The following is a 21,947-nucleotide window of genomic DNA, read 5'->3' as shown; positions in this document are numbered from 1 at the left end:
ACAGAGGATTGCAATTGAAATTACCACTTGCTTCTGTCAGTGGTGCAGTGAAGAGTCAACACTGGGATTCAGCCCTATGAAACTAGTGACTTAAATCCAAGGGACAGTAAATTCCGCTTCTAAGGAAGCATCTGATTCTTGGGGTAGAACCGGGTTATGTTGAATGAAGAACTAATTTATATAGTGTAACAGTGAGGTTAGAGGGATTTCCTTCCCGCTCTTTCCATGATAACATCAGTATGGTTCCTGCAGAGCCCTCCTTGTCAGGACACGAAGTCCAGCCAAGGAGGTAAGCAATTAGGAGGAAGTTTTTGGCCATGTACAAAGCCAGCAGCATAATTTAACCCTGAGATTCAAAACTATCAACTTGAAAATAAATTGTCTTGAATAGAGCAAAGTTATCAATGACCCAGTTAAAAATCATAGCTACTATTTCCTTAAGAATATATTAGGCATTAAGTGCTTTGCATGTTATTAATTTACTTAAACCTCTTAATAGCCCCATTAAGGAAATGGAATCATTATCTCTACTTTACAGATGAGGCATGGTGGTGCTTATTAAGTTACCCACAGAGACACCACTAGGAAGAGGCAGGGCAGAGATTTGAACCTATGTTTGCTGGAGGGTCCCACACTTTCCACTACTCTGTAGTCTGCTCCTAGAATACACCAAGCATGCTCTCAGTGCAGGGCCTTTGTGCTTGCTATCCCCATTGCCTGGGATGCTATTCCTTCAGATATTGCCATAACTCTATCTCTTACCTCTGTGCTCCAATGTCACCTCAGCTGAGAGGCTTTCTAAAAAGGATTTTGGTCACCAGTTCTACCATGTGGGAGGGCTGTTCCTAGCAATTCTTAGACACCAGCAGGGTATCCGAGAATTCAGATCAATTCTGACACTGTTTACTATATACCCGGAGATAGGATCGTATCCCACAGATTAAGTGCTCAGTCCCACGAGATGTCCCTCTATGTCAGACACCTGTCACAAGCTCAGATTGTCACCTGTGGTTCTGACCTAGGCCTATAGATTGGAGGTTCCAACTACTCCCTCCTTGGCTTTGATTAATTTACTAGAGTGGCTCACAGAACTCAGAGACACATTTTACTTACTAGATAACCAGTATACTCTAAAAGGATACAACTCAGGAACAGCCAGTTGGAGGAGATGCATAGAGCAAGGTATGTGAGAAAGGAAAAAGAGCTTTCATGCCCTCTCCAAGCACCACTCCCTCTCAAACTCCACGTGATCACCAACACAGAAGCTCTCTGAATCCCATCCTTCTGCGTTTTTATGGAGGCTTCATCATATAGGCATGGTCATAAAATCATTGACCATTGGCGATTGATTCATCTTCCAGCTCCTCTTCCCATCTCAGAGGAGTGTGTGTGTGTGTGTGGGTGGACTGAACGTTCCAACTCTCTGAACATAGGGTTAGTTTTCCTGGCAACCAGCCCCCATCTTTAGGTGAGGTCCAAAAGTCACCTCAGTAATGTAGCAAAAGACACCTTTATTCCTCTCATCACTTAGAAAATTCCAAGTGTTTTAGCAGCTCTGTGCCAGAAATGGGGAGGCAGACTATATGTATGTATGTGTGTGTGTGTGTGTGTGTGTGTGTGTGTGTGTATGTGTATACATATACATATTTTTGCCAATTTTTATATCTTCTTTTATCCATGCCTATTCCAATCTTATTCCTGTTTTTTTGTTGTTTTTTGTTTTTGTCTTGGGTCTTTTTTTTCTTCACTCATCAATGTGTTAGAGTTCTTTACAAACTCTGGAGATTTTTGATTTTAAGTTTTTAGTATGAAAGAACTAAAGGAGAAAGTCATATCGATAGGTATAAAATGTAAAGAAAAAAAAACAGAGAAAAGAATAGAAATTCTAGATGAAACATGGAAACAATACAAGTGTCCAGATAAGCAAAGTGTGTTTGTGTATACACACACACACACACACACACACACTACTATATGTATGTATGTGTGTGTGTGTGTGTGTGTGTGTGTGTGTGTGTATGTGTATATATATACATATATATATATATATATATTTCTTATTATAAATCACATGATGGTGTGATAAATCCCTGACCCCCTATCTAAAATAACATCCCTCCTTTCATCACTCTTCTTAATCTGCTTTATTTTTCTTCATGGGACTTACTGCCACTTGACACATTATGTATCTATTGTCTGTCTCCCCCATTAGAAGGTAAACTCCATGAAACAGTGTCATGTTTAGTTCACTGCTGTGTCTCCAGTTCAATGAATAGTGCCTGGAACAAGGTAGATGCTAATAAATGTTTGTCAAATGAATGAATGCAGTAAAGTAAAACTGCCAATTGAGCCTTGAGTCCTTGATTTCAAAGCGAGATAACATCCCTTATGTCAGATCTAATCACACTTTGCACTACCAGAACGTGACTGTCTGCAGGGCCTGGTTGACGACTGTAGTGGAGGAGTTCCTGTTTGTGGTGATGAAGAACATGGGCTATAGAATCAGACAGACCTGGGCTCCAATGCTGGTGCCAGGACTGATTAGCTGGTGACTTTGGGGTTGTTTAGCGTCTTGAAGCCTCACTTTTCTCACTATAGAGTAAAGGGTATCTGTTCCCTTGGGTTGTTGAGAAGATGAAATGAGAAATTATGAAAAATGCAGTAAGTGCTCAGTAGTTGGTAGCTGAGAAGTTTTGTGGGGTGAGAAGAAGAAAGCAGGGTGTTAGCCTTTAATAGGAAGGAGAATGTGGTATAAACACATGAACAACCACAGAATAATTACAAAGCAGCATGTGGACAAGTCTTGGCTCTGCTAACTAGCTGTGTAACTGTGGGCCACTCATTGAGCCTTTCTAATTCTTGGTTTGCTAATCTGTAAAATTAAAGGGTTGGAGTAGATGTTATTTATTTCTAACATTCAGAGTTGGTACTGAGTAGAAGATAACATGGAACCAATTATATACAAAATGTCAAGGAGATAATGTTCACAGTGGGATGGGATTAATCAAAAGTGGCTTTTGGCATGAGGTACATAGAATGAATAGAGGTAATGGAGTTTGAGGAATGGAATAAACATGGCAGTTTTGATAAAAGGGGCAGACCTGATGAAATTCAAGTTTATGTGTGCTTACATTGTTCGCAAGATAATTCTTTTAAATATTTTTGTTTATTAAATTATGTATTAAAAGTAGCTAATATAGTATTAGTATAGACATACCTTAAAGATGTAGTGGGTTTGGTTCCAGACCACCACAATAAAGTGAATATTGCGATAAAGTAAGTCATACAAATTTTTTGGCTTCCTGGTATATATAAAAGTTATGTTAACACTATACTGTAGTCTGTTTAGTGTGCAATAGCATTATGTATAAAAATACAATGTACATATCTTAGTTAAAAAATAGTCGATTGCTAAAAAATGCTAATTATCATCTGAGCCTGTTGGAGAAATGATAGGTTTGCTTCATGCAGGGTTGTCACAAACATTCACTTTGTAAAATAAACACAGTATCTACGAAGCACAAGAAAGCAGGACTCAATGAAACAAGGTATGCCTGTATTTTATTACACTCGTGTTGTCAAGTTGAATGTTTTTCTTAGATAATACTTTCCAGCTTTGTTAAGTCATTCCTGCCAGGTATTACATGATTATGCGTTAAATATTTTCACAAGTGTGTCTGAAGTCTCATTTTATAGGGGAGATTCAGCATTAGTTGTTAGTCCATATAACGACAATTATAAGTAGGGTATAGAATAAAAGATTTTCTTTTTAATCTCTTCATATTGGAGATGAAGAAATTAAAGCCCAGAATGAAGTGACTTGTCTGAGCTTGTAAAACGTGTTGATACCAGAAGTCCTGCTTGTCTTGTTCCTTTGAGACTGCCTGAGGTATAGGTTCTTTCTTACATACAACTCTTATTTGTTGGTTTATCATTTATTATTGAGAAATGTTCTGATAATTCACCATCCTTCCATATTACTTTTAATTGTAATGTACACAATAGTATTTTATACTTGCTATCCATTATGGTACCTTTAGTAGATGCCTACTGTGTGCCAACTGGCAAGCTAGGTAGACTGTGATACCTCTTTCTGGAGTAAACAGATAAGTGGGAAAGCCATACCTGGAAGGAAGCAATTACATAAAGATTTACCTGCGGGGTTGAATTGCACTACATTCCAGGTGTCCAGGTTTAACTTCCTCTGAGGGAATCAGAGGAGGCTTCCCTGTAGAAATAACTCTTATACACAGACCTGAGACCTGTAGATGTTGGAAAGTGGCCATGTTAGGGGGATCATGGAGGGCCACTGAGTTCCAACACAGTGAACATCGCTTCTGGAAGCAAGGGCTTGGCCATGCTGTGGGACCGAATTGAGGCCAGTGTGGTTGGAACATGCAGAGGATGAGGTCGGACTTAGTAGGCAACATCCAGCAGCCGTGTGAAGGGTTTTCGTCTTTACTCTGACAGCAGTGGGCAACCATGGAAGGGTTTTAATTCTTAATGTTTCACATGCCTGGCCTGCTGAGCCCTTTCCTCACCAGATAATGTCAGTTAAACGAAATGTATCTATTGAGGGATTACCTCCACTCAAAAGAAATGATTTTATACTGGAAGTCAGTGAGGGAAATCAAAGAGATCCTTAATTGCAATTAGCAAAATAGTCTTTTGCTAGAGTTTATTCTGAATTCATATATTTGCAGAATCCCCATGCATGTAAGTAAACATGTGAATCATATATTACTATATAATACATAATCCCCATGCATGTAAGTAAACATGTGAATCATAAATTACTATATAATACATAAAATAGTCTCCTGGAAGTCTAGTAAATGTTGCTTCCCCAAAGCTTTTATTAATGGCCTGGTGCTTGCTCGGGCCTAAAGGATGATGACTGGTATCCTGAGAATATTCAGATGTGCTGACTTTCCCTGGAATAATTGCAGGTTGATGATTTAATAAGCCCTTATGGTGAGAGCTGATTCTTTACACCAGGCAGCTTGGTTGGTTTGGTGGCAGTACCAGGCTGAGTTCCTCAGCCCCCTGGCTAAACCCCTGAAGTGAATTTGAGAGTCTTAAGGTACAATTGAGGGCTGTGCAGCCAGATTGATTTAACTTACGCCAGAGATGCTGAGCAGTACCTTTACCACCCTTTTGGAACAGCTTTGCCATGTTACACCTATCTTTAGGATTCATATCTTGTATTGAGTTTGGAATCATTATTTTTTTCGTGATAGAGGAAATTGTTGAAATTCTAGTGGATGAAGTCTAATCCTAAAATTAATGCAAACTTTGATATAAACTATTATGTATATTATCTTGGTACTAGCAGTTTGCTTGGTTCTTTTAAAGTCTAAATGTATTTTAACTACAAAAACTCGAGTGCATTATTTTTTAAAGAAGTACTGTATGGGCCAGGTGTTGTTTTGGGTACCATGCCCGTATTTTATTGCAAGTTGCAATCAAAAGATCATTACCTTTTTACAGGTGGGGGGTGGGTGATGGAGGCTAAATGACTTGTCTAGTGTAACACCGGGTAAGCCAGATTTGGAACCCTCAAGTATAGTTCTCTATTAATTCTAGCTTAAAATTATAAGCAACAGAAATCTTTGAATGCAAAAATATTAAATGTGAAAGGTGGTTCTTGGAATATTGCAGGGGTGAGTGAAATATCTGTCCTGGTTTGTGAACCTGAACCAAACATGGTCTTTCACAGAAATGTAATCATGCCCACCCTCCCCTTTCTGCTGTTTTTACTTGAGCAGTGAGGTCTGTTATACTTGGGATAGAAGGGCTTTTAAGGCCTGACTGAAGGTCAGCCCCAAGGAACCTAAGAATGCTGGTGCCAGAAAAGTGTCGGTCTTACCCTCAGCCAGGAATGAGGGTGGACCAGGCCTGGAGGTGCAGGGGAAACTGGAGTCCAGCTTCTCTGCATGTCTCGTACCCTCTGTGCCCACTGCCTCCCTTCCCACTGGGTCTTCATGTGGAATTCCTGCCCATAAGCACAGGTAGTTCAAGAGTAATTCTTTTTTTCCCTTGCTATTGGCAGCCACAGAATATTGGGACTTTAATTAATCTTAGGCCTCTGGAAAATAATTCTCTTTGGTAGAGACAGCCTGCTAATGATAAATAATGATAGCTTTTATACTGTTACATGTAAAGTCTCATTTGATTCTTGCAATAACCCTGTGATGTAGGTAAGCTTATTTTGTTATCATCTTAGACATGAAGAAACTGAGGCTCCATTTTGACCTAAACCTCTTTTCTTATCCAACCTGTTCTGAGTCTTAACTGATTTTTCATGCACTTTGCGCTCCTTCCATTCTGTCCTCCATACAGTACCCAGGGAAATCTTTATTTACTCATTTTTAATTTTTTCTCCATTATTGAGCTTCAGTTGATTTGCTGTTGTATAAATTTAAGGTATACAATATAATAATCTGATATATGTCTATATTGCAAAATAATTACCACAGTAAGTTGAATTATAATCCATCACCTCCCTTAGTCACAAAAAATTTTTTCCTTGCGATGAGAACTTTTAAGATTTATTCTCTTTGCAACTTGCAAATGTACAATACAATATTGTTAATTATAGTTCTCATGTTGTTCATAACTTATTTATCTTATAACTGGAAGTTTGTACCTTCTGACCACCATCACCCATTTCCCCTTCCCCTACCCCTCACCTCTGGCAACCCACCATCTGTTCTTTGTTTCTCTGAGTTTGGTATTTTTAGACTTCGCATGTGAGATCGTACAGTAGTTGTCTTTCTTTCTCTGACTTATTTCACTTAGCATAATGCCCACAAGTTCTATCCATGTTGTTGCAAATGGCAGGATTTCCTTCTTTTTTTAATGGCTGAGTAATATTCTATTGTGTACATTTTCTTTATCTATTAATCCTTGGTGAACACAAGTTGTTTCTATGTCCTGGCTAGTGTACATAATGTTACAGTGAACATGGGGGTGCAGATATCTCTTCAGCATAATGATTTACTTTCCTTTGGGTATATATGTCCGGAAGTGGAATTGTTTGCTCTGTTTTTAATTTTTTGAGGAACTTCTCTACTGTTTTCTATAGTGCCTGTACCAGGGAAATCTTTAAAAACTCAACTGGATCATACCACTTTCTTGCTTAAACCTTATTCCTCCCCTGTCCCTTTCGGCTTTACAACTATGTTCCCTCCTGCATCAGGGACTTATTATGGTTTATGTACCTGAAGGTCATCCCTCATTCAACCTTTTAAATCTTTACTTATCTTCCAGGTTGTGGATACTTTTTCTTTAGAGCTTTTATCATAGCATGTAATTGCATATTTGTGATTATTAGTTGGTTTATTTCATCTGTAAGCCCACGAGGACAAAGAATATGTCCCTTTGGCGATTATGTTCCTGTTGCCTGGCATGGAATAAACGGTAAATAAAGATTTATTGAAGGAAGAAATGAATCCCAGGAAATTAAATGTCTTGCCTAATATAGTAAATAGTGTTCGTTTTATAAGAATATAAGCTCCATGATGGCAGGATTTTTGCCTTTTTTTTTTTTCCCCCTTGGCATCTTCAACAGTGCCTGGCTCATTGTAGAAGATGTTTCTTGAATATTGATTGTTCTTAGACATGATTCCAAAGATTGCTTATCCAGACCCTGGACCTTTCTTCTCTTTGTGCCAAATCTGTCTGAAAATAGGGATTTGGAGTTATCCTGTTTCTCTGTGCAGTAGAGAAATCTGAGAGTTGCTGCTGTGACTCAGAAAGGTGGCTTTACTTTTCTGTATACAGGTCTCAAAGGGCATCCAAATGTCATCAGACAAACAACAGTATCTCTTTTACATCCTGTACACCCCTTTTTACCGGCTGCCAAGCTAGGTATTGATGTCATCTATCCTGCCTCTTTTCTAAATCCCCTGAATAACATGTTGAATAGCCATCAGAACAGTTCTTCTACCAGCTTTCATTTAACCATTTGCAGACTCATATACACACATATATATATATTTTTTTTTTCCCAAAAAATTCACTTAAGTGGCAGAGTAGAAACCTTTTAATGATCTCTTAGAAAACTGTTTCATGTTTAAGGCACCAGAAACTCAGATGTTATTTACTATTTGAGTTTAGGGAATGATAATGTTGTTATTTTACTTGCTGTGTTCCTGTCTTTAAGATCATCAAATTTGTTGAATACTTTCCCAGTTGGGAGCTGAACGGTCTTAGTGTTAAGATTTAACAATGCACAGGTTTGTGCTTCATCTCACCCTTTGCATTTTCAAAGAACTTGGAATCATATAGCATTACCAAAGATTGTTCATTTATTATAGCTGCCACTCACAGTTCTGAAGTCAAGTCACAGCTTGTGATCAGTAATGATTCGTACAGAGTGCATATGTCAACATGGAAGTACCAATATCTGATGGCAGTCATGGCAGGTTTTTCCCTCCCTCTCAGAAAAAGCTTTCTGTTTTCAGAGACTGAATATTGAATATCAAGGGTTTCTACTCTGTGATGATAGGCCTAGAGCTGGGAGGTGGAGTGCTGGTCATGGAAGGACTCAGTTGCTAGTCTTGACTCTGCTGTATAATTTTGGGCAAGAGCTGTGGGCTTGGGGATTGGGCTCTTCTTCATCAATGAAATCATGCTGACCTCTTCCAATTTTAAAAGCTGTTCACATACCTTTATCATGCTAATTCTTTCAATAGAGGAATTGATTGGCTGCAAGTTAATTGTAAATTTGTTCTAATTTTAAATAATCTCATGTGTATGTAGCCAGTTGTGTTAGCCACCTAGGGGGGATTCAGTAATTTTTCTTGCTGGCTTTTAGCCGACTGCAAGACATCATTTTGCCATGTTTTCCCTCTAAGATCAAGATTTGCTCTTTAAAAAACATCCTGGTCAACCCAGGGAATACTATTCTCAACCAATTCCTTTTGAACATTAGATTAACCCATGATGGTTTTCAGAACTTGTTTGGGTTGAGTGATTTCAGCTAATCCCACTCTTTACTCATGCACTCTGTTGGATCACTCATAGACACAGAGGAACTCTGAAATTAGTGGAATTAGTTTTACATTCATCTTTTTAATTTATCATTTAAAAATCCATTAAACTCTCACTCAGAATTTTTTTCTGTTCATTTGTGTATACTAAAAGTTCTGGTACCCTTTGATGGAACATATTACTTTGAAATATGGTAAAATGACTAGACCCCAAATTGTTCTTTCAAGATTTCAGAGTACCCTATTTGTATTTCTAAGGGAAGCATTTAGTTCATAAAGTCCAAGGAGATTCAGTGAGGTTAGAGAACCAAGGTGGGGAGTCCCTGATCTTTGCAAATTGAGTGTGATAAAACTTCACAGAAGAAAGAGGAGTCTGTAATTCCCTCATTTAACTTCAGATCTGTAATTTTTTCGGAAGCCTTCGATTATCCAGCATTTTTCTGGTTGAGGAGCTGATCCCTAAGTTGTGTGTGAAGGCGCTGATGCGTGCAAGTCTTGGCCCTCACTGGCATTCCACTGAGTGGGAGCGACACACTTCCCTTTCTGTTCTCTTCCGCCTTAGGATCCTGTCACCACATTGGGAAGATTAGACAACACCTCCCTGCAGTTTATTTTCTTTTTGAACAAGTTACATTATGGAGGGACTTTTAAGCTAAAAGAAGAAAAGCACCCTCTTTGTTAGAAGCAGCAGTGTGTAGTTTCAACTTGTCTTGGACTTCCTCGGAGATGTTTTAGGAGATGTTTTAAGATCCGGTGTAAACTTGCTGTGGTTTGCCTTTGGGCATCGCACTGTTTAGCTTGGCTCTATTATATCTGTAATTGCTGTATTTTAATAATTGCCCAATATTCTTGTCAGCAATTTGCAGTCTATATTTTTAATAGAACTGTTTGCCTTTCTTTTCCACAGGTTCATTCAGACCTGGTTTAAGCCCCTGGATTAACGAGCACAGTCCCACAGACCCTCTGCAGCTGCAGGAAGGGGGTGACACAAGCTCATTAAATAGTCTCACAAGCCTTGTGCTGGTTATAAGGTTATGTGTTCCATAAATCCTCTGGGAAGCCATCTTCTTCTGAGATCTCTTTATAATGTTTGCTTTATGAAAACTGCCTTTGCATTTGCTGAAATAGCATATTTTTTTTAAGAAAGTATTTTCCTTATCAATCCATTCAGGAAGTCTCACTTTTTGAAGGTAGCAAATAGGGACAAATCCTTTTTGCTGTTGTTGACTTTTTAAGTTAGCAGAAATTTCCATTTCATCTGAGATGATGTGGAGTTACAATGACAGAAATGTTGGACTCCAAGGGACGATTGAAGTCAGTTTCGTGGCTTCCAAAGTTATCTCTATAATTTAGTCAGTTTTTGAGATAAGACCATTGTGCCCCCAGCGACTTATACTTCAGCTTGACTGGCAATTTCGTTCTTTTAGTGATTCCATTCTTTAGCTTATCTCCTTTTTGTATCTGTTGAATGTTTATTTTTTAGTAGGTAAAAGATTCGAACTGGTTTTGCACTAGCTAAAAATTACATAAATAACCACACCCTAATTTCTTCACTTTATTGGCATAAATATACCTCAAAAAAGAACGGCCAAGTGGTGATAATAATAGTTAACATTTATCGATTGCTTATTATATGCTTGGCACTGTTTTAAGTATTATACATATATAAATGAGCAGTGTTCGTGTGTGTGTGTGTGTGTGTGTGTGTGTGTGTGTGTTCATTTATTCCCCATAAAAGCTTGCCCATGGATAGGTTCATTTATGCAGAACAGCCCACCATCACCCATTTGGTAGGTGACAGAGTGGATCCACACCTAGGCAGACTTTTAACTGCCATCATAATCTATATTCTATTCATAGTAAGCCTGTAATCACTATTATATACCGAGGTTGAACCACAGTGCCTCCTGCATATATAATTATTTAGTTTCAAGATGTATCTAAAATTTTATTTTTGAAATTAGATCTTTATTGTTATTATTTCTGCATAAGTAATACTTGTAAAACCCAAATAGCACAAAACCCAAATGAGAATTCACTGAAAAGGCTCCTGGTTCCTTCCACCACTGTCCGCCAATCACTTTTTTTCTCTCCTCATAGACAATCAGCATTATTAATGCAAAGAGCCATTTTCATTATCTTTCTCTTAACACTTGATGCAGTGAACTAAGACTAATTAATTAGAAACTCAATTTGCTGTTGTTTTTATATTTTTGTGTGGTATCTGCAAGTGCCCAAACTGGATTTGTCTCTGGGTAGCAAGTTCGTTCTGTGAATGGTATTTCCTAGGAGAGGGTAACAGGGCTGCAAACCTGGATATTTGAGATGGTTCCTGGAAATTACTTGATTCAGCCTTGCCCAGGACTTAGATCAGGCAGGGTCTTTGTGCTTTTATTTAGTTGTTGGACATCTATTATCCCTGATGAGAAGGAATCATGTCCTTAAACAATTCTTGGAACATAGTAGGTGCTCAATAAATGTTGAAATGAATAACAGCGGTTTGTGCCAGGCTCAGGGATATAGGGCTGGAAAATATACTTTGACGTGTCTAAATGGGACAATTTTTAGGGCCATAGAAGGGATATTTAAGTTAAGCAAACCACCATAACACTTGCCATTCAAGGTTCTATAGGAAAAGGTTAGAAATGACCTCTGGATCCTCTAGTTCAGTAATCATATAGTCTCAGATGGGGTTAAGAGACGGGAAAGACTTTTCTCCCGTTAAAATGTTAGCAAACATTTCAAATAAGAATTTTGCCTTTTAATGGTTCTTTATTTTCCAGATTGGGTCTGAATGTATTTTAATTTGATTTTTGTGGCAACGCTGCCATTTACAACATTAGATTCTCTAATCAGGGGTTGTTTGTGTTTTCTTGTTAGCCCTAGAGAATTCATGTATTGTCATTGATTACTTTAGTGCTGTAATATAACTGGTGATGTTAAAGGTGCACCTTCATTTTCTTCTATAATCCTGAAAATTTTATATAAAGCAAAAGATTTAAAATTTCAAAAATACGCATGTCATTGCAAAAGTATTGCTATACAAATCTTTTTTTTTTTAAAGTTATTTAGCTATACAAATCTTTATTAGGTAATTATAATCCCCACCTCAGTTTACTTGAGTGCTGTCTCTGCATCTTTTAAGACAAATTTATCTTATACTTTTAAGAAATTCTTCATTTCATTCTAATGTATGTTTATGAAAAGAAGTTCCTGCATTAATTTTTCTTCTTGAAATATGCTTATTTTTACAGGCAATTTGAAAATTGGAAAGGAAGATTTTAAGGCCACTTCTGATTTGGAAAGGCTGTCTGTGATCTGAAGAAGTACAAGCTGAAGTGACTGAATGAGACACACTTTTGGAGAAATAAAAATGACTTCTCATTATGTGATTGCCACGTTTGCCCTGATGAGTTCCTGTTTAGCCACTACAGGTAAGTCGTATCATATTAACTACATGTTTATTATATTCTTTTGGATATATTTTTCCTCAGTTTTTTCAGTTTAGTAAAACTTAGGACATGTGATATTTATGTAAAACTTAAGTATTTATGTTCTTTAGAGAAATAAAATATTTTACTACTATGCAGATACATAGTACGTTTGCCTATGTTCTATTTTAATAGACTGGTACTAGCGTTCTAACGTTCTAATGTCAGTGATAGAGATACCTAACCAACCTTCAGTATTGATGTGTGTAGAAAACAAATAGGCTAGTTGTTTAATCCCACTTAATTTTGTTACATGCATAGATTGCATTTACTTTCTTGTCCTAAATAAGAATTTTAAGAAAGCCTTTTTGTTCTTTATTATAAAATAAATAGATCTTCTAGAAAGAGGAGACATACTGCCTAGCAGCCTGGCATAGGCTGCTTAGAAGGTATTTAATTTTGCCTGTTTCAAATATTTTGATATGTAACTTTAAAAAAAGTATAGAAGTATACCTCAGAATGTGAGGTTGGAGGTGAGAAGAAGAAAATGACTTGGTTGGAACATTGTTGCTTAAATAAGAGTGTCGGATCCCCCACATCAACCTCTTAGTGTTGGCAGTCAGGGTTACTTAATAAATTTGGAGGCTTGATTTGCTCTGTTTTGTTGTAATTTGTTTTGTGTCTGTTCTATAATGGAGTACGTAAAACTAGTTTGTTGGACCAGTTCTGGAAGCTGGCTGGTTTCAACAGGAAATATATGGACTTGAAAAATGACTAATCTCTTGGTTTTTGCTATTGAAATCACATACAGTTCAGATGATAGTTATGATAACAATTTATTGAGTGTGCACTACAGCCAGGCACTGGGCTAAACAATTATATAGACTATAACAAGAAATAAAGATATTCTTTTTTCATGAACTCACTTAATCACAGCTCTGAGTTAGGTAGGATTATTTTTCTTATTTTACAGATGATGAAATGAGATAGAGAGAGATTAGATACTTGCAGTGTCATGTAGTTAGGAAGTGGAGGAGCCAGGGTTTACATCTGTGCTGTTAACCTCTGTGCTGTACTGAAGACGCTAGACCACCAATCGAGGTTGCAGTAGACTCAGACTAGTAGTCACGTATAGGCACAGACTGAGTTAAAGCCAGTTTGCAGAACTTGGTTTATGGGATTGAAAAGCAGAATGTCCCCCTCATTGCAAATACCTTGAGAGAAAGTTGCTAGTTTTTTTTTTAATGTCAGCGTGTGAATTTGAACTGCCCATTCTCTGTCAGCAGTTTCATTTTGTCTCATAATTGAAGAGTTATTTGCCTTTTAGCCTGTGCATTAAGACTGATGTTAATTAAAATCTCATTGAAAAGTAGTAGAAAAAAAAAAGTGAGAAATAGCTTGATGGAAAATATGCTGTTTTGATGATAAGATGTATAATCATACCTGGTGGGTTTGAGGCAGAATTTTCTGCTTTCATTGATGCTGGGGGCAGACTGAAAAACATGACTGGGAAAGCGATAAGTTTAATGGCTCTGTACAGCCTTGATGTATTTGATAGTGAATCAGTTTTGCTTAAGACTTTCCTTCTTGCAAATCATGGTAAAATATTTTGAATTCTGTACGCACTCAAAGCTTTGCTGAGGTGTATAGTAAAATGGAAGGTACAGTAAAATTATAGATTTTGTAACAATCCAAGGTAACCCATAAGTAGTACAGAGGTAGAGATGCCTTTTTGAACAGCCTAATGGGCCAAATGAATAAAGAAGGAAGGAGAAATGTTTTGTATTTACTGATATCCAATAGCTTTCTGTATAGGCTCAGCAGACTTTACAAAATGCTTTTTGGGGCATTCTGGGTAAGTTGAACTTCAAGAAGATAGTAGTAGTAGTAATAATAATAATAATAATAATAATAATGATGATGTATATTTATAGAGTAATTAATTACTGTGTGCCAAGCCCTGTTCAAAGTGTTAAAGTATTATCTCATTTCATCCTCATAACTGCCCTAAAATGTGTAGGTACTTTATTTATCCCCAGTTTACAGATGAGGGAACTGAAGCACAAATAAGTTAAGTAACTCCCTCAAGGTCGCACATCTAAGTGACATATTTAACCATAAACTCACTTAGTCTAGGTCTGCAGATTGAGCCTTTAAGTCTCTACACAATGAGGGAGTATTGATCAGAAGGGTGTTTGTTTAAAAAGAATGATGATGGTTTTACTCTGTGCCATCTGTGTCTTCATGAAACATCAAGTAAATCACTTACTGAGTCTCTGCCAAGTGCAAAACATAGTGCTAGCCACTTAAATGGAAAAGTCACCTCTTTTTTGAGTCGCTTGTACTTTAGTTAGGCATATTAAAATATAACCATATAAAAAATAATCAATATATGATGAGTGCCGAGTAAAAAACCTCAGAGGGGTCAGAAAGGGAAGGCCTGCTAGGTTAGAGCAGCTAGGGATGAGTTTGTGGAAGCGCTAGGTCTTCAGGCAGAATCTAAAAAGAGGAAGGCATTGGGTTGACCAGATGGGAGAACCGTGACTAGCACAGTGCATGGCTCTTAGGTGCTTGATGGTTTTTTAAAAAATGAATGACCTGGAAAACTGGCATGGGAATGTAGCAGGAGGTCTGTTGGGAAGGAAGGATGGGAGTAGATTGCACAGGACCTTAAATGTCAGAATGAGGCTGTGGCTTTCATTTTGAGGTTTAGATTCTCTCTTATATTCCCCTGTAGCCAAAGGCATACAGTGTCAATCTTAGAATTCAAGCTATGGGATGTGGTTCCATAGTGTAGCAGTTAGCACATCTGTTTTACATGCAAAAGGTCCTAGGTTCGTGCTCCAGTGGAGCCACGGTCTATGGTCTACGGCCATGACACCCTGAACAAGCCCAATGTTTGATCTTGGAAGCTAAACAAGGTTAGGCCTGGTTAGTACTTGGATGGGAGACCACCTAGGAAGATGAGGTGCTGTAGGCCAAAAAAAAAAAAAATTCAAACCGTGGCCTTAAAAAGTGAGGCTGAGATTATGGCCTCATTACCTTCAAAGACAATGGTGCCTGGCACATAGGCTGACATTTATCAAAGGCTTGCTCTCTGTCAGCTCATTTATTTTGTCTTTATAAGACAAAATAAGGCTTATAAGACTAATACCTATAAAATAGGTATTAGTTTTATTATCATCATCTGCATTTTATAAACAAGGAAACTGCGGCTCAATGTAATGATTTGTATAAAGTTCCATAACTAATAAGTGATAGAGCTGGGACTTGAACCCAGGTGGTTTGGCTCTCAAGTTCAGCCCATCAACCATTCCACTGAAGCTTCTGTGTAGGAGAACCTCAGTATGGAATGAATGGACCTCTGTGCTTGATTGAGTAGCCACCAATAAGACATCCTGGAACCAGATTAAACCCCTGTGGTCTCAGAAGAAATGTATGTAAGTCATCAGAACTGAGGAGCTCAAGTAATGAGCCTTCTTTATTTGTGTTCTTACTTCACGGGCATGGCCATGAAGTTCTGTTGTGGAGTTCTTGGCAGTGGAAGGGGTGAAGGCTGTAAAAGACCTCCTGTAGATACTCAGCCAGGGAGGGGCGGAGTGCAGCACAGCACATAGAATGAGCCCAAGTTGGAATAGCAGAAGACTGCTTTTCTAGCCCCATGGGTTTGCTGGGCCTTCAGTGAAAGCCTTTCCTTCTCTGCTTGAAGCCGAGGATGAAGGAGGCAGTGGGCAGCAAGCCACATCCCAGGGTCAGTGGTTGCTTTGACAAAACCCATGCTTTTCCTTCCTTCCCTTGTTCCTTGGTTATTGTACAGCATTGTAGGGGAGGGAGGGCCATGCTCTTTTTTTGTGGGGTTGGGGAGGACCATGCTATTTTTTAGGGGATGGGGAAGGCCATGCTCTTGGTGAATAAGAGCTGCGTAAGGGCTATAATGACTCCTGATTAGAAATTACCTTAGATTTTTGACACTGTACCTTAGATCCTGTAATCTCTCTAAGAAAAGTGGGAAGTTTCAAAAATAAATGCTTGCTCTTATGGGCTTAAGGTTCACTAAGTTTTCACTTTAAAAACTGTTCTGCTACACATCTTTAAAAAATATTAACTGTTGCCTCTGAGGCTTGCCAGAGTTAGGTAGGGCTGTGTTTCCAGGAGCCTTAATGAGAAAAAGAGGCACACATGGAGAATTCAGGGAAATCGGTTTGGTTAGAAGGGATAGACTTGTCTATACACCATTGGCCCCTCATGCCAGGTCAGAGAGCTACTACTGGGCTGAACTGTGCAGAAACACTGCTGGCCTTGATGCCAGCGGACTGTTGATGGGACGGCTGTGTCCCTCATTCCACTGTTTTCATTTGGTGCCTAGATGCATACTTTTGGAGGCTTGCCCACATCCTGCACACATTTGTATTGAACAAACACATTTCTTTTCATCTCTCCTGGATGCATCTGGAATTCCAGGTACAGTCTACAGGAAAATAGAAATGTTTTTACTTGGAACTGTTTTCTTGCTAAGAAAGCTCTGAACTCTTTGTGTCCATGGGACAGCAAGCAGAGATACCAGCTTGTTAAGATGTAGTTTAGCATGGGACATGCTAGCAGCCTTGGGGAGAGGCTAACCTAAGAATATAGGCACACCTTGTTTTACTGAGCTTCACAGATGTTGCAGTTTGTACAAATTGAAGGCAAGACCCTCCACCCGCAAAAGATGACAGCCTGCTTTATTGCAATACTTTTTTGTGGTGGTCTGGAACTGAACCTGCAATATCTCTGAGTTATGCCTGTAATATCATTTTATATTTATAGTTTTCAAAATGCTCTTATACCTAGTATTTCATTTTATTCTCATAGCACTCCCTGGGGTAGGCAGGTATTGTGTTTTTTTGTTTTGTTTTTGTTTTTTTGTTTTCATTTCTAGAAAGAGAGTAATGGGACTTAGAAAAAGTAATTTAGAAAGATGGTTCAACTCTCAATCAAACCAGAAATCGACACACTTCTGCATGACAAATTGCAGTTTTATGGTCTTTTTGCTGTAGTGCATCCCTTAGCACCTCTTGAAACAGTGCCAGCCAGGCACTCTACTGGGCACGCCGCATGTGTCAATTCATTTAATCCCAACAGAAACTCACCGAAGTAGGTAGGTGTTTATCTTTATCACCGTTTTTGTAATTTTTATTACTGCCATTATTATACTCATTTTACTAATGAGGAAACTGAGGCTTAGTGAAGAAAGGTGTAATAATAATATGTAATGAGTGACAAATCAATTTTTTAAATGTCATTTATGTTAAAAAGTGATCATTTATGTACAGTCATAAAACTAGTAACTGCAGAGTGGCAGCAATTCCTGAGTTCATGCTCTTTCTATTATGCTGTCCAAAAGAACTGGCACTCTTTTTCTTGGACTTGAGATTAACAGCCTGAGGACTGTAGAGCTGGTTCAGCCATAGTTTTCTCCTCTCTGTCAACTGAGTGATCAGAAGCCATAACTCATAAGCGCTGGCAGAGGCTGCTACCAGGGAATAGAAAGGGTAGAAGAGGATTAGGCTTGAAGGTTCAAAGTAAATTCAACAAGGCCTTCTCTTGCCAACCCCTAAATCTCTGGACACAGCTAGTTGATTTGGTCTGTGATTATTATTGTTTTTAGGTGGTTATTATAACTGCTTTTGTGTTTAATTCTACTTTTGGATACACAGAGAAAAGATACGTCAATTGTGGTGCCAGCAATCACCGTGGTGCCAACTTTCTATTTATTTTAAAGAGCAAATAACTGCATTAAAAGATCCACAGTGGAGAGAGTAGCCTGAATTTTAAATTATGTTCCCTTTGGGGATACTGTGCATATCCATGATGAAGGCCCTCCCCCATTGTGTTTGTGCCCAGAAACAGTACACACACACACAAACACACACACACACACGGGATAGTTAGTTAGTAGTAAAGAAAAATATGAATTTGTTTCTCTAAGTTTCCCTTGCCTTGCATGGACCTGGATGAGTGTGTGTGTGGAATAGAATATATGGTATCTAATTAAAGACCTTTTCTTTTCATTTGCAAGGGGAGTTTACCAACAGATAGTTGGGTAACCGGATGTGCACATAGTTTAAGAAAGATATTTACCAAGAATGTGAGTAAGATTACACAAAAATTTGATGTCAGACAAACGAACAGAACCCAGGTTTTTTTCTACGTTGTATCCTTATCCTGGATTGTGTAATTGCCACCCTGATTTCTATATGCATGATTTGTTTGGGTTATTTTAGGACACCAGTAGTGTAAACACTGGTCAATATTTTTATCAGGACAGAGCTATCTGTGTGTGCCCACATAGCTGTTTAATTGCCCAAAGCTTATACCTTCGCATGTTGTATGTATAGGAAATTAGGCTTTCTTAGCTAGTTTGCTTTGATAACTAATCCCTTATACTGTGGGGCCACTTTGAATCATTGATAGAGCTCTGAGCACTGGTTTTGGAAGTGTTGCAGGAACAGGGAGTATTCCGGGAAGTGTTCCAACCTGAGGCCTTCTCTCAGGACTGGCTCTGGCACTGGTCACCCGGGGGCTTGCCCCTACTGCAAGATTGGCCCGGCGTGTGCTGCATCCATGTGAGCTGCTGACTTTCATTTTCTTTAAAACATTCTCTGCCAGAGTGGCCTAAAGAGTTATCTGTCCTGAAGTCCAATATTGTCATATTTTTGTTCTCTGAAAGGAGACTGTACATCAGGTGGAATTCTAGAGGCTTAAAAATGCACTTGCTCTCAGAATGTTCCTTCTTCAGCGGAGGCAGCAGGTGCTCTGGGGACTGAGGCCCAGTTATTCTCCTGCCCTATGCTTCCAACTATTAGAAATCTGAAGAAAAAAAATGTCTAGAGTAGAATGTGGAAAATTTTACTGTCTTCGGAGGAAAATATTGATTCTTTTTTTAAACAAAAGCTATTCTCTCTGTTGGCAATGAAGGGAGCCATATAGCGATACGTGGTAGTTATGGCAAAAGACAAAAAGTTCTGAAAAACTGCTCTGGGTTCTTCGTGTTGCCTTCCTTTGTCATCATGTGCCTGAATAACTTGGTCCTCGCCTAGACACAACCATCAGGAGTGTTCTTTCCTTCCTACCCTTCCGCCCGACCCAAAAGGGTGCTCAGGTGCACAGGCCCCCGGGGAGGGAGGGCAGAGCATCGGCTCCTAGAGTCGGCCCCCGCTCTGTTGTTTCCATCTGTGATGCCACCAGCTGTTGCAGCACTTTCCTGTGACCACCTCTTTCAGTGGGTCGCATCTGTGCCCACTCTGTTGTTTTATTGCTGCACGGTGAAGCAAAATGCCACCTAGCTCCCACGCTCCCTTTTCTTTTGAGTTGGAGGAAAGAACCATTTGTCATTCTGAATAACTGCTATGTTTAGATGAGAACTTGTAGTTGGGTCGAAAAATTTTGAGTGCCTATCGAGTCTCAGGTACTTTGCTAGCTTCTGAGGCACAGAAAGGGGAGACTTTGTAGTTAGTATAAACAATGAGTTTTTTCCAGTTTCCAACATGGTTAAGTTTCCTGAAGTGTTAATTGATTGATTTATTCAACAGGTATCTGTTGAGCCTTCTAGATACTATTCCAGGTGTTGGAGATAGAGCAGTGAACAAAACAGGCAACCACCTTTGTCCTCATGCCGCTTACAGTCTAGTGGGGAGAGACTGACCCAAAACAAAAAAGTTACGAACATTTTAGCGGGTTCAATGGGATGTTAGTGGGTGAATACAGTGTAAAGTAAGATAATTAAAGATGTCCTCACTGGGAAGATACTTATAGCAAATTTAAGCTAAGATTTGAAGGAGGCGAGCTAAGTAGATATCTGGGGGAATGAGCATTCCAGGCAGAAGGAAAAGCAAGTGCAAAGGTCCTGAGGTGACAGTTTGCTTTGTGCTCAAGCAGTAGTCAGCAGGCCAGGTGGCTGCTAGAGTGAAGAATCAGAGAATTTGTTGGGCTGCCTAAAAGCCTGGTAAGCCATTGTAAGGTTTTTACTCTGAGTGAGATGGAGCCATTGGAGGGTTTGAATAGTGGAATGATATAATCCGAAGGATGTTTTAACAGGATCACTCTGACTGCTGTGTCGAGAATAGACTGTTAGGCAAGGGTGCATTTGGGGATACTCTTGGTGGCTATTGTAATAATTGAAGCAAGAGGTAATGGTGGCCAGGACCAGATTTTAGAAGGAAGGACCTGTGGGAGGAATAATGCTTATGAAATTAAGAATGAATTTGGATTTTCTTTCAGTTTGTTCCTTTTGAGGAGGAATGAGGATAAAGACTTATATCTCATATCAGTGGAATCAACTATGTCATAATAGTAAAGATAATTACTTCAACATAACAGTAAAAAACACAGAACAACCCCTCAAACCATCTAAACAAAATCTCTCTGGACTGTGAGACTGTCCTTGAAAAAATCACTGTCTTAAAAGCTTGGATCCTCTCTTTCTAACTTTCCCTCCTGGTTTCGGTCTCATCCTTTTCATTCCCCTGGTAGCCTGTTTTTCAAGATTATGAGTTTTGAGGTCTATGAGAAGCACCTTTTGCAAAAGTGCTTCTCATAGCAAAACTAGTGTTTCAGAGAAATACTAGTAAACAAATATGTGTAAACTAATTTTTATTAATTAGACTGCAAGGAGCTTGATACTTATAGCAAAATTTCTGTAATGAAAATAACACTTTAAAATGTTTTGTAATATGAGTATTCATATTGGTTTTGCCTGAGGCTGACTGAGATATACCCATCTTTCTTTTAGAATTGCACATTATACACAGACAAACATTAGACCAGTGCTTTCTAAACTTTAATGTGCACATGACTCACTTGGGGATCTCGTTAACATGGCAGAATCTGTTTTAGAAGGTCTTGCTGGGTCACAGATTGTACGATTTTTAACAGGCCCATATGATTTTAATGCTGCTGGTCTGAGGACCACATTTGACAGTGTAGATCATCAGTTTTCTTAATGCACAAATTGTAACATAGAACCTGCAAAAACATCTAGAAAATTCTTACTATCATAAAAGGGAGGTGGGCTTTAGCATGCTTTTGAAACAGCAATCTCAAAAACCTTTCATTAAACTCACATAGTCCGAGGGATTGATATGTTGGAAAGGAAATTGGTTTGAGGAAGTGAGTTCCAGATACCTTCAGCCGTCCAGCTGTAAGTGTAGTGCGCCTGCAGAAACCAGGTGCGTCTTTATTATTTATTAGCTGGGCCTACACCTTGACATAATCATCATAGTTGTTAAAGGAATTTCCCCGCCGTTCTTCCTTTTATGTGCCTCTTTTGCCTTTTCCCACTTCTTGCCTCGTGACTTAGTAGACCAATGTAGGAGACTTGTGTTGAGTCATTGAGCATGGGGAGATTGGTACAGGCAGCTGCAGCTGAGGAGACTCTAGGTAATGAGGGATGGTACCAGCTGACTGGGTAAAAGGGATAGTTGAGGTTGGTTAACAAGGATGTTAAAAAAAGGTAATGTTAAGTGGGGCATACCTCATTCCT

At 38.8% G+C, this 21,947-nt stretch overlaps 1 protein-coding gene across 1 annotated transcript in view; it reads left to right on the top strand.

Annotated features, from left to right (window-relative positions):
- The window catches only part of TGFBR3 (transforming growth factor beta receptor 3), a 179,728-nt gene that overhangs the window by 9,985 nt on the left and 147,796 nt on the right, over positions 1-21,947 (top strand). The window contains exon 2 of the mRNA XM_006919403.3: positions 12,251-12,430. Within this exon, the coding sequence (XP_006919465.1) occupies positions 12,343-12,430 (88 nt within the window). The 5' untranslated portion in view covers positions 12,251-12,342. The remainder of the gene's footprint in view (positions 1-12,250; positions 12,431-21,947) is intronic.

Source organism: Pteropus alecto, unplaced genomic scaffold (assembly GCF_000325575.1).
Source record: "Pteropus alecto unplaced genomic scaffold, ASM32557v1 scaffold25, whole genome shotgun sequence".
Classification (NCBI taxonomy): domain Eukaryota; kingdom Metazoa; phylum Chordata; class Mammalia; order Chiroptera; family Pteropodidae; genus Pteropus; species Pteropus alecto.
This window is presented reverse-complemented; position numbering and strand designations above follow the sequence as displayed.